The sequence below is a fragment of the Haplochromis burtoni genome, unplaced genomic scaffold (assembly GCF_018398535.1).
Source record: "Haplochromis burtoni strain Fernald_Lab_line unplaced genomic scaffold, NCSU_Asbu1 Contig_51, whole genome shotgun sequence".
NCBI lineage: Eukaryota > Metazoa > Chordata > Actinopteri > Cichliformes > Cichlidae > Haplochromis > Haplochromis burtoni.
In genome coordinates this window covers 876,168-889,745 of record NW_024582412.1, presented here as the reverse complement: position 1 = coordinate 889,745, position 13,578 = coordinate 876,168, and the positions used below count along the sequence as shown (strand labels likewise).

At 40.5% G+C, this 13,578-nt stretch overlaps 1 protein-coding gene across 2 annotated transcripts; it reads left to right on the top strand.

The window, feature by feature from the left end:
* The first annotated feature begins 393 nt into the window (after positions 1–393).
* spag8 (sperm associated antigen 8) lies at positions 394–13,153 on the top strand. Of its 2 annotated transcripts, none has more exons than XM_005921722.3 (6): positions 394–596; positions 1,588–1,747; positions 1,968–2,013; positions 3,952–4,066; positions 4,321–4,383; positions 5,828–6,946. In XM_005921722.3, exons 1-6 carry the CDS (start codon positions 528–530, stop codon positions 5,933–5,935), a joined length of 561 nt encoding a protein of 186 aa, XP_005921784.1. In that variant the 5' UTR covers positions 394–527; the 3' UTR covers positions 5,936–6,946. The 2 variants fall into 2 exon arrangements, with proteins under 2 accessions (XP_005921784.1, XP_005921786.1); XM_005921724.3 differs by lacking the exon at positions 5,828–6,946 and adding an exon at positions 12,114–13,153 and having other exon boundaries at positions 398–596.
* The last annotated feature ends 425 nt before the right edge of the window (positions 13,154–13,578 follow it).

The window sequence follows — 13,578 nt, the reverse complement described above, 5'->3', positions numbered from 1 at the left end:
GCTGCGTATATGTCTTTAAGATGGATTTAAAAGATGACAGTGAGCCTTCTTAGGAAGCTTGATTCAGAGAGTGGGTCCACTGACTGAAAAAGCTGGATCAGCCTTGGTTCTCAGCTGAAATTGTGGGATGACCTTGGCTGAGGACCTCAGGTTAGGACCTGGAACGTACAGTCCCCACAATTTGACAGCCATCTTAAATCTTAGCTGTTTTAAAGCATTGTCTAAATTTTATTTAATTTCAGTTGCTACTGGCTCATAAAATAGAATCACCAGCCAAGTCTGATTAAAAACATGGGTTTGCTAATGTTGGCCCCAAATAAGGTTTTAAAATGCATTCCACCCGGAAGTTTACCTTTTCTTACAACGTGCTACGTTGTGCATTGTTGTTGTTGTCATGGCGACGCTTCCGTCGAACAAACGCTGTTGCTAAGCGATGCTCGTAAACTTTAACTTAGAAAGACGATCCCGAAGCTACCCGCAGCTCCATTCACTTGCGTTCAGTCCAGTTCCATAGTTTTGTTCCCGTTATGACCGAGCAGACAGCCGCTGTGGGACATAAAGTTGGAAAACCGATGTTGCATAACTGGGTCGAAGAGGTGAGTGCTGTGAACCATTTCCGAGGTTTAGCTAAAGTTAAAAGTTCACGCGAGACTTCTTAACAACGTTTGCTAATTTAATCTAATAATTAATATACCTGGAGCTAACACCTGGTGTCTAGGTAACCATATTTGAAAGACAGAGTCCCTGACACAGCAAGTATATGTTATAACACGGATGTCACTCAGGGCCACAGAATTAGGTACACCTTGCTAGCACTGCTAGCACTAAGTTGGATCCAATTCTACCTTCAGAATTGCCTTAATTCTTCGTATGGTCTGCTCCTGCTGTAGCCCATCTGCTTCAAGGTTTGCTATTTTGTGTAGTATTTAGAGATGTCCTTCTGCATACCTTGCTTATGACAAGTGGTTGTTTGAGTTTCTGTTACCTTCAGCTCAAACCAGTCGGGCCATTCTCTGACCTCTGGCATCAACAAGTCATTTTACCCGTGAGAACTGCTGCTCATTGGATATTTTTTTTCTTTTTTGGACCATTCTCTGTAAACCCTAGAGACGGTTCTGTGGGAAAATTCGTGTAGATGGGCAGTTCCTGAAATACCCAGATCATCCACGCCATGTTCTTAAATGACCTTTCTCCCCCATTCTGAGGCTTGATTTGAACTTGAGCAGATCATCTTGACCATATCTGCATGTCTAAATGCAGTGAGTTACTACAATGTAATTGGCTAATTCAATAGTTGCATTAAAAAGCAGTTTAAAAAGAACAGGTGTACCTAATGGACTGGCCAGTAATTGTGTATCAATATAGTTGTAATTCCTCACCAGATAATTCAATACATTTGTAAAACCATTTGAAATAAAGCTGAAAGTTTGCACTGCAGTCATGTCTTGATTGTCTGATTTATAATCAGCTGTGATGGTGTACAGTTGCAAAAGTACAAAAACATTTTTTTACTTATCCAAAATTGTAGATTTTTATGGTTTTCCACCCGACTAAAAAAATCCTGTGATTTTTTTTTTTTTTACCCAGAGAGCCATTGCAGATCTCCATACAGAGGACCCAAAGACACACAAGCACATACATGGCCACAAGGGGATTCTCACAATAGACCTGGAGTCCAAGATGGAGTCTGTGACTACGCTGAAAGCAGCTTATGTTGCTCCAAAGACTCCAGTGGGGAAGTTACAGGGTATGTGTCTTTATCTTTCACCAGCCAGAATGAAAAAAAATGTTGAAACCCATACCATTAAGAGCCATGTAAAGAACAGAGAAGCATTTACAAAGAGCTGAAAGGTTTTATTATTTGATGTGACCTCTTCTTATTTCAATTTAAAAAAGTTTTTTATTCTGGGGGATGGCTTTCTATGCATGCCCTGTTCATCCTGTCTTTTATATTTTCCTCGGTTCAGGCATCAGAGGCGAGCTGCTTAAAAAACACACTGCCCAGATGATAAGGTAAATGAACTATGAACAAGTCTTTTGATGTTAAACGAATTATTTCTGGAAGTGGTTTGTTTATGGAGACGAGGAGCACTGCCTGACCATGTCTTGAGGGGAAGGTGATGTAATATTTACACGTCGGGGTTTGTTTTACTGTTCAGTCACAGCTGTGATAGCTTTTAAATCAGACTTTATGGTGTTATTTTACACAGGGGCCAGTCACCCTTATGGGGTTTATAAAGTCCATCCCTGCAGAGGTGGTTGTTAACATCCCACACAAGTTAACAACTCATAAAAGCCTGCAAAGCGTAATGTCTTCAATGAAAACTTTTTGACTCGTAGTAGACAGTGTGTCATCATTTGATTTTAAACCATACACTAAATTTCCTGAGTTTTATAAGCAAACACCAATGGTGTGTCCAATAGCCTTGTATGATTTGGCTGATTGGCTGTTATGTAAAGCACAACACTGTGTATAAATAATCCTAGCCAGATGGGAGATTGGCGGAGTATCAAGCTTTGAGTTTCATTTCAGTCCAGTATGACATATTTTATATACTATATGTAATACCACAGAGACACTGAGTGTCGTGAAACGATGCAAATAAATGATGCTTACACCAGGAGCCTTAAACGCCCTGCACACCATCAGCTCACCCACACATGTTTGCATTTATTAGAGCTCTTCGCTGGACTGTGTGGGCATGAGCAGACTGCGCCTGGCTAATAGTGCTTCTTGCACCTGCTAGGGCTAGACGACTTTACTATTTCCAGTGAATGCAACGCTTCAGCTTGCGTGCTACGTTCTGTCAAAAGATTTGAAAGAAAGCAAAAACCATCCTTGTATGGTCAGACATCATTCCAGGATGGCTAATCTTAATAGCAAATGAGGCAGATGGATAATTGCATATAATTTTTCTTTTTTAAATCACTCCTTTCAGAAGCAGTTGATTTTATTTTCTTTTTATGATACTAACTTTAGCATTATGAATGAATTCTGAATATTTTCTGAGTTGCAGGCCCTACACACAGGAGTTAAAGGCAAATTTTCTTCTTAAGTACATGAAGCAGCCATGTGAAAATTTCAGGAATGGAAAAACAAATTTAAGAAAATGGAGAAAACTTGAAAAGGTGTAAACTGGGTAATTGGATGATTAAAACAAGTTCTGCTTCTTACATACATTTTGTTTCCAAAATACCTTTCTAACGTGCAGCTTATGGCTGTGAAATAGTGTTCTTTGCATGTTCTAAATGATAACTTGGACATGTTACTCAGACTTCTCTCTTTGTTCAGACTGCAAGCTTTGTGTATAAAACATAAAAATATATTGCAGGTCTGCTGGATATCTCTGTACTTGAAATGCAATGATTTTCAGAACTTCTGGGAAACAAGAGAGAGCATAAATCTTCAACCCACCTCAAAATTTTTGTGTGGCTTCTTTCAATATATTCACGTCACTATAGGAAAAAAATCATCTGTGTCTGAGGAGTTCAGATGGGAAGCACTGATTGATTTTTGATTTCAGGAAAGACCTAGAATTCATCCAACCATCCATTTTCTGCTGTTTATCTGGGTCTCAGTTGTGTGGGCAGCAGAGATGTCCAGACCTCCCTCTAGCACCTCCACCTCTAGCTAATCTGGGGGAAGCCAAGGCATTTCCAAGCCAGCCAGGAGACATAGTCTCTCCTCAGCATGTCCTGGTTCTGCCCAGGGGCTTCACAAACCTCTCTGAGGAGGCGCACGGGAGGCATAAATGCCCAAACCACTTCAGCTGGCTCCTTTCAATGTGCAGCAACTTTCAGTATATTTTATAGTAAATAGGTTGTTTACAAAATCATTTAATTACATCATGCTACACTTAAAAAAACAAAACAACAACAAAAACTGTATGTGCTGGATCACAGGCAAGTGCTGCTGCTTGGTGCTTAGATTCTGTCTTCTTGTTTTCACAGTGAGAAGATTCATGCTGATCTGAACCCACTGACTCCCAAAACGGAGTACTGCTCCACAACCCAGAAGGATTTCTGTGTGGAGGGATTTGTGCCTCATAAACCTGAAACAACACGTGTATGTAGAGTTACAAACTTTGTGTGTGTTTGTGTCTGTGCGTAATCTCCCCAAACAGCAACAATCTGATTTCAAAACTACAAAATAAACTTCCATACTTTTATTTCCTCCTCTTTGACTTATTTGTATTTTGGTTATGTGAAATACACAGTTGCTGTGAGAAGCAGATTACCTAAAATAATAAGTACATCATCAGCCTCTCCTATAAAAGCCTGAAAATCTTTCTGACATTTTACTGGTTTAATTTTTTACAGGTTCATGACTACAAAACTGACCAGGCCATCACATTCTGGAGTGAAAACTGCCAGCAGATACAGGTAAGTCAGACTGCTTTATCTCATAGTGGTTTCTTTTTCTCTCCTTTAAAATATCCATATTTAAGTTCTATTTAAGTGATTTATTTATCGGTTGAAAGTTATATGTGATCAACAGCACAGCAATTTTCCCTGTCTGATGATGAACACTTGTGTTTGCGGTCTGTCCTTAGTGTCTGAGCAGCTGTTTTCCTTTCTTAAAGAATACTGTTTAGCCACTAATACCACCATGAAATATGTCAGGGAACACACAACAGCAGCAGGAGAGTCACACTTATCCACCAAGGTCAAGAGGAGATTATTAATCACCTCTCTCTGCTGTGATTAGTCATAGTAGGGGTGGGTGATATAAACGATATACGATAGAAACGATATAAATTTGGCCAACGATAGAGATTTTGACTATACCGATCTATCGCGATAGTGCATGTTGATGACGTCCGTAACATTGATTCATTAATGTTGAATTCTCTCTCTATTCCCATCTTGTTGCAGTATATTAATAACTAACCTCGTATTGTGGATGAATAATCTCAGTTGTTCTCCTGACTGAAGTTTGGCCCGTGTATAGCATCCTGCTATGCGATTGCATTTGTCCCTGACCACCAGAATCCCTCACGTTAACTTTTATCGAGTGGAAAAAAGTTGGCGTTCATCCTCCAGCTTCACTGTGCTAATGTTATGCTAACATAGCTGTGTCGCTAGCAATCAGGTAGCACAACATTATATAAGATAAGAGATAAGATAGATAAGATATACCAGGTAGTCCAACTTCAGTAACCCTGCAAACGCCACTGCTGTTTAGTTTTCTGTCTTCATTTATGTTGGAAGTGGTAGCAGAGCTGTACGTTTTAATTAGTTTCAAAAATCTCTCAGTCAGAACATGGTATGTCATGTTTAGGTGGAAACTTGCGAGCTAACTTCCTGTTAACTTCTAACTCCGTTAAATTTAATAAATTCTGTTTTCATGGATGCCTGGATGTTAAACTTAATTGTTACACCTGGTAAAGCAGCATCACTGATGATTTAATTAAAGATGAAAGAATTTAGACCGTTTTTAACTCTCAGTGTTCGTTTGGGACCTGAACAGGACGGAGTTTTGGACCCAGATTACTCCGCGAAGCTCCTCACTACGGCAGCCGTAATGCTCTGACAATCCATCAAGCAGTGTGGCTTAACAAAGTTGTACTAAAACATTTTTTAACAGATTTCTGCACGCCAAAATCAGTTCGAGGTCAGTAAGCACAACCAGAATTCATACATAAGGCACACTCTCGATTTTTGAGAAAATTAAAGGATTTTAAGTGTGCCTTATAGTGTGTAAAATACGTTATACAGAAGAAAAGAATATATCGCGATATATATCGTTACCGCACGTGCTTCAAATTATACCGCGATATGGATTTTAGGCCATATCGCCAAGTCATAGTGTATTTTTGTGTCACAGGGTGTGACTGCCGCCCGGAGCTCGAAGGGACCCTTCAGGAAGTCGGCTCTGTTCAGCACGCCCATCACCGAGCGGCTGGATGAAATTGATCTCCCACCTGACAATTGAGGCACTACACCAGTGTGCTGTTCTGCCACTTTTTTTTAATGATTTTTTTATTAAAATGGTAATCCATTTTAAAGGTTAAGTTTAGTTCTTAGCGATAGTGGCACCGCAAAGGATTTATCTATTCTTTAAGGCTATTCTTTTTTTTGTTATTATTGGCACTCATGTTGGTTAAGTGAACTGCCATCGCCAAAACAGCAGTTAGAGCTGCACAAGGCTCACTGTGTGTACTGGACATCATAAATCCTATGCAACAGCTGGGAGACCAGCATATATTCTGTGTACCCGACTGTCAGTGTATTGACAACAAAACTGACTTGGATGAGATGAATCAGCAGTCAGTGTTTGAAAAGATGCTACCTAGATGCTGAGTACCATGACCGCAGCTGTATTTACATCTGCACCATGAGCACGTCACAGGAATGGGAGGAAAGAAGGATGTTTTGAGTGTGGAAGTGGACCCGTGGGATGTCATTATTTTCTTATTACTGAGAAAGTATCTCCGTGCCATCAGTGGAAGAAACTCCAAGCTGCCGGGCATGACAGATTAACTCATTCTCAGTAATATGCATTAATCTGCCAATCAGATTTAATCATTTCAGATTGTCCCTGCCCACTTTTTCCCCAGGTAACAACAACAAATTGACTGGAGGGTTTTTGAGATGCTAAAGATGGCCCCTGGCTGCAAGGAGTGAATTACTTCTAATCAGCCAATCGTATTGCGTCACTTAGCATATGAAACGGTTCATAACTGTCTGAGAAGCCAGTGTTTTCAAAGTGTGCACATATATCCAAAGGAAAATTTGTTGTGTACACCTAGCGCTGCGTTGGACCCTTTTTGACTCCAGAACTGCCTTAGAGTAATTCTTCTTCATGAAGATTTTGGTCCACGTTGATGTGATTTGTTGGCTCCCACATCTCAAAGGTGCTCTGATGGATTGAGAGCTGGTGAGAAACCAGAACCTTCTCAAGCAAAGTCTAAGAATATCTGTAATAAATAAACCTTTCACCCTGTCTCTCTCACACTGTTAGCTGTGGTTCCTCCATGCGGAGGATGAAGCAGGTTTCACTGATTGATGGGTGTGACAGCAACTTTAGTACTTTCTGCACCTGACTGTTGTGTTGCTGTGTGCACCTAGCCGGGAGTTTGTTTACATCCTCTGTTCATCTTTTTCTGTAATATGTCTGTTCCTCCTTTTTGCAACCTGTAATTATTGCATTCAGTTAGTGCCGAGTGGCAAAAAGACACACCTTTCTCTGACACCGGGTAAATATGTCACCCTTAAAGAGGAACAACAGCTTCTTCACACACATGTGCTGCTACAGCATGCTAATTTAAAACAATACATCGCTGGGAGTCACACAATGTATGCTACAGATTCATGTACGTCTTCTGTCAATCAAAGGACAATGTTGGGCTCTGCTGATCCTTTCTGGGCTTTCAGCAGGGATTAGTGGGTGGTAGCTATGGCGACAAGTAATTTTTAGTGTATATCGCTGCAGCTTTTCTCTCCAGACATTTCAATATCTCACAGCATCATACAGGAAAACCAATTTGCCTCTGAAAGACAAGGGCTTGCAGCAGATTTGTACTCAACATTTGAAATGAAATGTGATACAGCAACTGTCATTTTGTTTCAGCTGTGCTATTTATACATGCCGAGCTACGCTGCACAATAGAAATCTACAGACAGTGAAGTCATTTTTAGGTCAGAAGGTAATGTTCTGTTCCCACAAGTGTGTAACTGCTATTTTAGCATAACTGAAGTGACTGTATCCTAATGCTGACCAGGTCCTAACCATAGACTATGTATACTATGACATCATTTTGAGTCAGTGGCCATATTTCGACAAGAAGGCAAAGCGCTTAGTTATCAACCGAATGGCAGCAAGCTTGGTTAGAATCCATAAACTATAAGGGTGCAACTCACAGACACATGTCTCCTAATTAGTGCAGTGATGTCTCATGATATTAATCAGCTAATTTATTTTTATAGAAGGCTTAAACTCAAACCAGTTAGCACGGGTCAGTCCTAGGAGACACAATAGGCTGTAGCTTTAATTAGTCAAAGCGCCCAAGCCATGAAGCCTCAATAAAAATTGAAGGCTGAGTTCCCAAACAAAAATCTAACCTGGAACAATTGTTTTAAAGAAGTAAATTATATAAAGGGACCAAAAAGAGTTTTTCTACTGGCTGCTGGAGGTACAGTCTCCATAGGCTCCCATGGTAAACGTACAGTACTCACAAATAAAAATAGTGTATAATTAACAGGTTTATTATCATTAGCTAAAACTAAACTAAAATAACGATGTTACATCCACTTCAAAGAAAGTATCACTAATGCTAGGGAACAGCAGCTAACAACAGCTAACAGGGGTTAACAGCAGTTAACAGTAGCAAAATCAGCAGCACTACGGACAGTTCAGCTTTCATCGGTCAGATTAGCGTCTCTGAATTACTGACCCGTATCACAGTCCTCACAAAGTTTTATAGCCTCTTCCGGAGTAAGTAAAAGTGCATGCTTTTCACCCATGTTGACAGCTGAGGTAAACAGTAGACTGGCAGCATTCCACAGATGGGGAAAAAACTCAAGGGCTGATCCAGTCCAGACAAACACACCGGCCATAGCCAATACAGTCTAAATTTAATGTTTTGTCTTGAGTGACTAACATTCAATTCAATTCAATTTTATTTATATAGCGCCAAATCACAACAAAAGTCCCTCAAGGCGCTTCATAGATACAGAGAAAAACCCAACAATCATATGACCCCCTATGAGCAAGCACTTTGGCGACAGTGGGAAGGAAAAACTCCCTTTTAACAGGAAGAAACCTCCGGCAGAACCAGGCTCAGGGAGGGGCGGCCATCTGCTGCGACCGGTTGGGGTGAGAGAAGGAAGACAGGATAAAAGACATGCTGTGGAAGAGAGACAGAGGTTAATAACAGATATGATTCAATGCAGAGAGGTCTGTTAATACATAGTGAGTGAGAAAGGTGACTGGAAAGGAAAAACTCAATGCATCATGGGAATCCCCCGGCAGCCTACGTCTATTGCAGCATAACTAAGGGAGGATTCAGGGTCACCTGGTCCAGCCCTAACTATATGCTTTAGCAAAAAGGAAAGTTTTAAGCCTAATCTTAAAAGTAGAGATAGTGTCTGTCTCCCGAATCCAAACTGGAAGCTGGTTCCACAGAAGAGGGGCCTGAAAACTGAAGGCTCTGCCTCCCATTCTACTTTTAAATACTCTAGGAACAACAAGTAGGCCTGCAGAGCGAGAGCGAAGTGCTCTAATAGGGTGATATGGTACTACAAGGTCATTAAGATAAGATGGGGCCTGATTATTTAAGACCTTGTATGTGAGGAGCAGGATTTTGAATTCAATTCTGGATTTAACAGGAAGCCAATGAAGGGAAGCCAAAACAGGAGAAATATGCTCTCTCTTTCTAGTCCCTGTCAGTACTCTTGCTGCAGCATTTTGGATTAGCTGAAGGCTTTTCAGTGAGTTTTTTGGACATCCTGATAATAATGAATTACAGTAGTCCAGCCTGGAAGTAATAAATGCATGAACTAGTTTTTCAGCGTCACTCTGAGACAGGATATTTCTAATTTTAGAGATGTTGCGCAAATGGAAGAAAGCAGTCTTACATATTTGTTTAATATGTGCGTTGAAGGACATGTCCTGGTCAAAAATGACTCCAAGGTTCCTCACAGCGTTACTGGAGGCCAAGGTAATGCCATCCAGAGTAAGAATCTGGTTAGATACCATATTTCTAAGATTTTCAGGGCCGAGTACAATAACCTCAGTTTTATCTGAATTAAGAAGCAGAAAGTTAGCGGCCATCCAGGTCTTTATGTCTTTAAGACATTCCTGCAGTTTAACTAATTGGTGTGTGTTATCTGGCTTCATGGACAGATAGAGCTGGGTGTCATCTGCATAGCAGTGAAAATGTATGCTATGTCTTCTAATGATACTGCCTAAGGGAAGCATGTATAATGTAAACAGAACTGGTCCTAGCACCAAACCCTGTGGAACACCATAACTGACCTTAGTGTGTGAAGAGGACTCTCCATTTACATGCACAAATTGGAGTCTATTAGATAGATATGATAGAAACCACTGCAGCACAGTACCTGTAATACCTACAGCATGTTCTAATTGCTCTAATAGGATATTATGGTCAATGGTATCAAACGCTGCACTGAGGTCTAGCAAGACAAGCACAGAGATGAGTCCACTGTCAGAGGCCATAAGAAGATCATTTGTAACCTTCACTAAAGCTGTTTCTGTGCTGTGCTGAGCTCTGAAACCTGACTGAAACTCTTCAAATAAGCCATTCCTCTGCAGATGATCTGTTAGCTGTTTGACAACTACACAGCAAAATCTCCAGTGTTAAATTAACACATATTTGGAGAATATTTCTAACATTTTGAGTTATTTTCCAGTGTTAGAAAATCAGCACTGCTCAGTGTTAGTCTTTGTTAATCTTCAAAACTGACTAGGTTACTTTTAAACATATGACACTGTCAAAAGTGTTAATTTAACACTCAGAGGCGTGGACCCATATAGACACTCTCCAGTGTTAATTTAACACTGGAGATTTTGCTGTGTACTCTTTCAAGGATTTTTGATATGAAAGGAAGGTTGTTTGTCTTATAGCAGACGCCATAGCTAGGATTATACACTTGAATTGTGACAAATAAGAAAACAGAACTCGGTTGACTGCAGCTGGCAAACTACTGAAATCTAGTGGTGAAAACTTTTAGTAACTTTATAAATGACCAACATGTTTACAGCCTGGAACAAACAGAAAATTATATAAATAGTTTATGCTGGCGTCCACTCTGGCGTCCACTTGGCTTCATCTCCAGAATTTTCTAGTCACTGAACTGGATGCCTCAGCTGTGTTTGTGTTGTTGGTGCTGTGATATCTCTGAGGGGTGGATCAGCCAATAAGTCTGGGCTTCAGTTTGGGTCATAGACAGTATAAAACATGGATGTAGCTTCGAGGTCAGAAACTGAGATCAACGTGAAAGGCCATCAGATGGCAATAGTTGTGGTTGCACAAACACTTGAACCCATAAAGGTTACATGGAAAATGATTTTCTGATTGGCAATAACAGAGCAGCAAAAGGAGCTTTATTGTTTGGGTGGGGATTTGACTCACTTTTGGATAAAGTCCCAAGTGGCCATCAGAGGAACTGCAGTTTTTTGCTTTTCAGCCTCGAGTTTTTCCCATGGTAGTCGCTAGAATTTATTTTTTTGCTCTTTATTTTAATCTGCAGAATTTTGGCTTTTACTGTTTCGCTGAAACTATCTGCAAAATCCTCAAAAGCTTTAAACCACTGAGATCAAAGAAATTCTGTGTTCAACACAAAAAAACACGTTGTCATTCTTACAGAGATTGCGGCCAGAAATAGCAAGAGTCCCTACGAAGCTAAAACGCTGATATTGCTCCTATTTATAGTTATATCGTTTTTTAATATGCATATATCTTGCATCTGGAATTCACCAAAGCTGTTTTCCAGAGACACAAAGTTACTCTGTGTAAACTCGGAGCAGTTCGTGTAACAAAAGGTCTGATCTATATGTGGCAAAAGCAGAACGTAAAAGATGATTGGATGACAGCCAGGTCAGCTGAGGGAAGCTCGGCGTGGGGTTCATTGGAGACCCTCAATTCCCTCTGTGTGGCTCTAACTGGTGTCAGGATGCGGCATGTCGCTGCAAGAAAGTGGGCGGTAATTACAGCCGTGCATGAGGGGAATATGCTATCCTGCAGAGATGACAATGCACGAGCGCTCGCGCGCACACACACACCCGTGCACCTGCTCAAAAACTGATGGGCCTCTAATGAGCAGTGATGTCATTACAACCAAAACACAGCTGTCTGCTGCCGACTCGTGTTTCCTCCTCGCTGTCTGTCCACAGGCTGCAGATACACAATGCTCTGCTTTACTGAAGCACACTCAGTATTTTAGGGAAATGTAAAGTGATAGACTGGATGTAAAAAATGGATGCACCCATTACACCCATTACTTAGTGAAACTCAGCAATACTGCTCATTCATAGGGTAACAACCTGTCAATCATAAGGTAGTCCCGTCCTAAAGCATGCACTAACTGGGACCACAGTTCACAAAATTAATATCAGATGTGTCTTCTGTCATCACCATCTCTTCCAGGCCATCTAAGGGAACAACAAAGCATTCCCAGGCCAGCCAAGAGATATAACCCCACCTGTCCTGGGGGTATCCCAGGGTCACCTCCTCCTGGTGGCACATGCCCAGAACATCTCACCCAGGAAGAATCCTAATCAGATGCTTGAACCACCTCAGCTGGTTTATTTGAATGTGGAGGAGTAGTGGCTCTTCTGAGTCCGTTACAAATGGACTGGACTCCTCACCCTACCTCTAAACGAGAGCTCATGACCATAGGTCAAGGTGGGACGTAGAATAGAGGAGGAAAAGAGAACCACAGAGAAGATTCGTGGATGTAGTGAAGGACCTGCGGACGGTTGGTGTGACTGAGTAGCATGCTACAGTAGAGACAGGGTGAGGTGGAGGCAGACGATCTGCTGTGCTGACCCCTCAAGGAAAAACATGAAGTACTGCTCACCTCGGCAGGGTGGATGTATAAACATTTTCTTTGCAAAAGGGTCTGGGTATCACTGAATAATGTTGGTTTCCTAGTACAAATAAACATATATGAATAAATGAAATATGAAAAAATGTTCTTGGTCTCAGAAACAAAACTGAAATGCTGGCCTGAGACATCTGCGCACGGTCAATTACTCCGTTAGTTCCTCTGAAACTGAAACAAGAAGTCAGCTGTTTGTTTGTTACTAAACCAAATCAATAAAGTCATGTGAAAGATTTCTATTTTGTTTCCAAATGAAAAATTTGGAAACGAAAAAAGAAAACTCACTAGTTTGGTTGGTCTTGGGTAGACAGGAAGTAGAAGTTAAGAGAAATAAATATGAAAATAAAAGCAGATAACAGAATAACCTGCTTTGGTTCAACCTACCTCGTTAACCAATTAATCTTCCAAGGTTAACAGCAAAGGTTAGAGTGCCTCTCTAGTAAATTGGTTGCTGCACTTAATTTTTTTTTAAAGATGCAATGTTTTAGAGGGACACTCGATATTTGAGGGGACCGTAGAAGGTCATTTATGAATTGCTTCTGAGTTGAAAGTGGGTGTTTGTCAGGAAGATTTGTAATGCTGGAAATAAAGGGCTCTTTTCTCACATTACACCCTTTGTGAAAGCAAATATCAATAACACCACAAAAGAAATCCAATAATGTAAAAATAGTCCCTGGTCCATAAATTAAAAAGAAGTGTGTTTTACTGAGTTTATTGAACAAAATATTTTACAGTATCTTGGATATACATATATACATATTATCTTGCACTGTGTAACACGGCTGAACCTCCTGCAGTGACATCGATTGCAGCACCGTGCCTGCACACTTCAATGGAAATAGGAATACATCATTGACTTTCAAACACATTATACAAATTTTAATATAGAAAGCACAAAAAATAAGAATTTATCAGTGAAAAGTACCCACTCTCAGGACAGAAATTCTTCATACAAAAACAACTTTACAGTTTTAATCTCTCTTTTTTTGCAGTTTCAGTATGCAGGTA

Bases quoted from the DNA above. Each gene is read 5' to 3' on its own strand.
- spag8 (XM_005921722.3), top strand. From the start codon at position 528: ATGACCGAGCAGACAGCCGCTGTGGGACATAAAGTTGGAAAACCGATG. The intron at 4,067-4,320 runs GTATGTAGAGTT...AATTTTTTACAG, and splicing joins ATAAACCTGAAACAACACGT to GTTCATGACTACAAAACTGA. The intron at 4,384-5,827 runs GTAAGTCAGACT...TTTGTGTCACAG, and splicing joins AAAACTGCCAGCAGATACAG to GGTGTGACTGCCGCCCGGAG.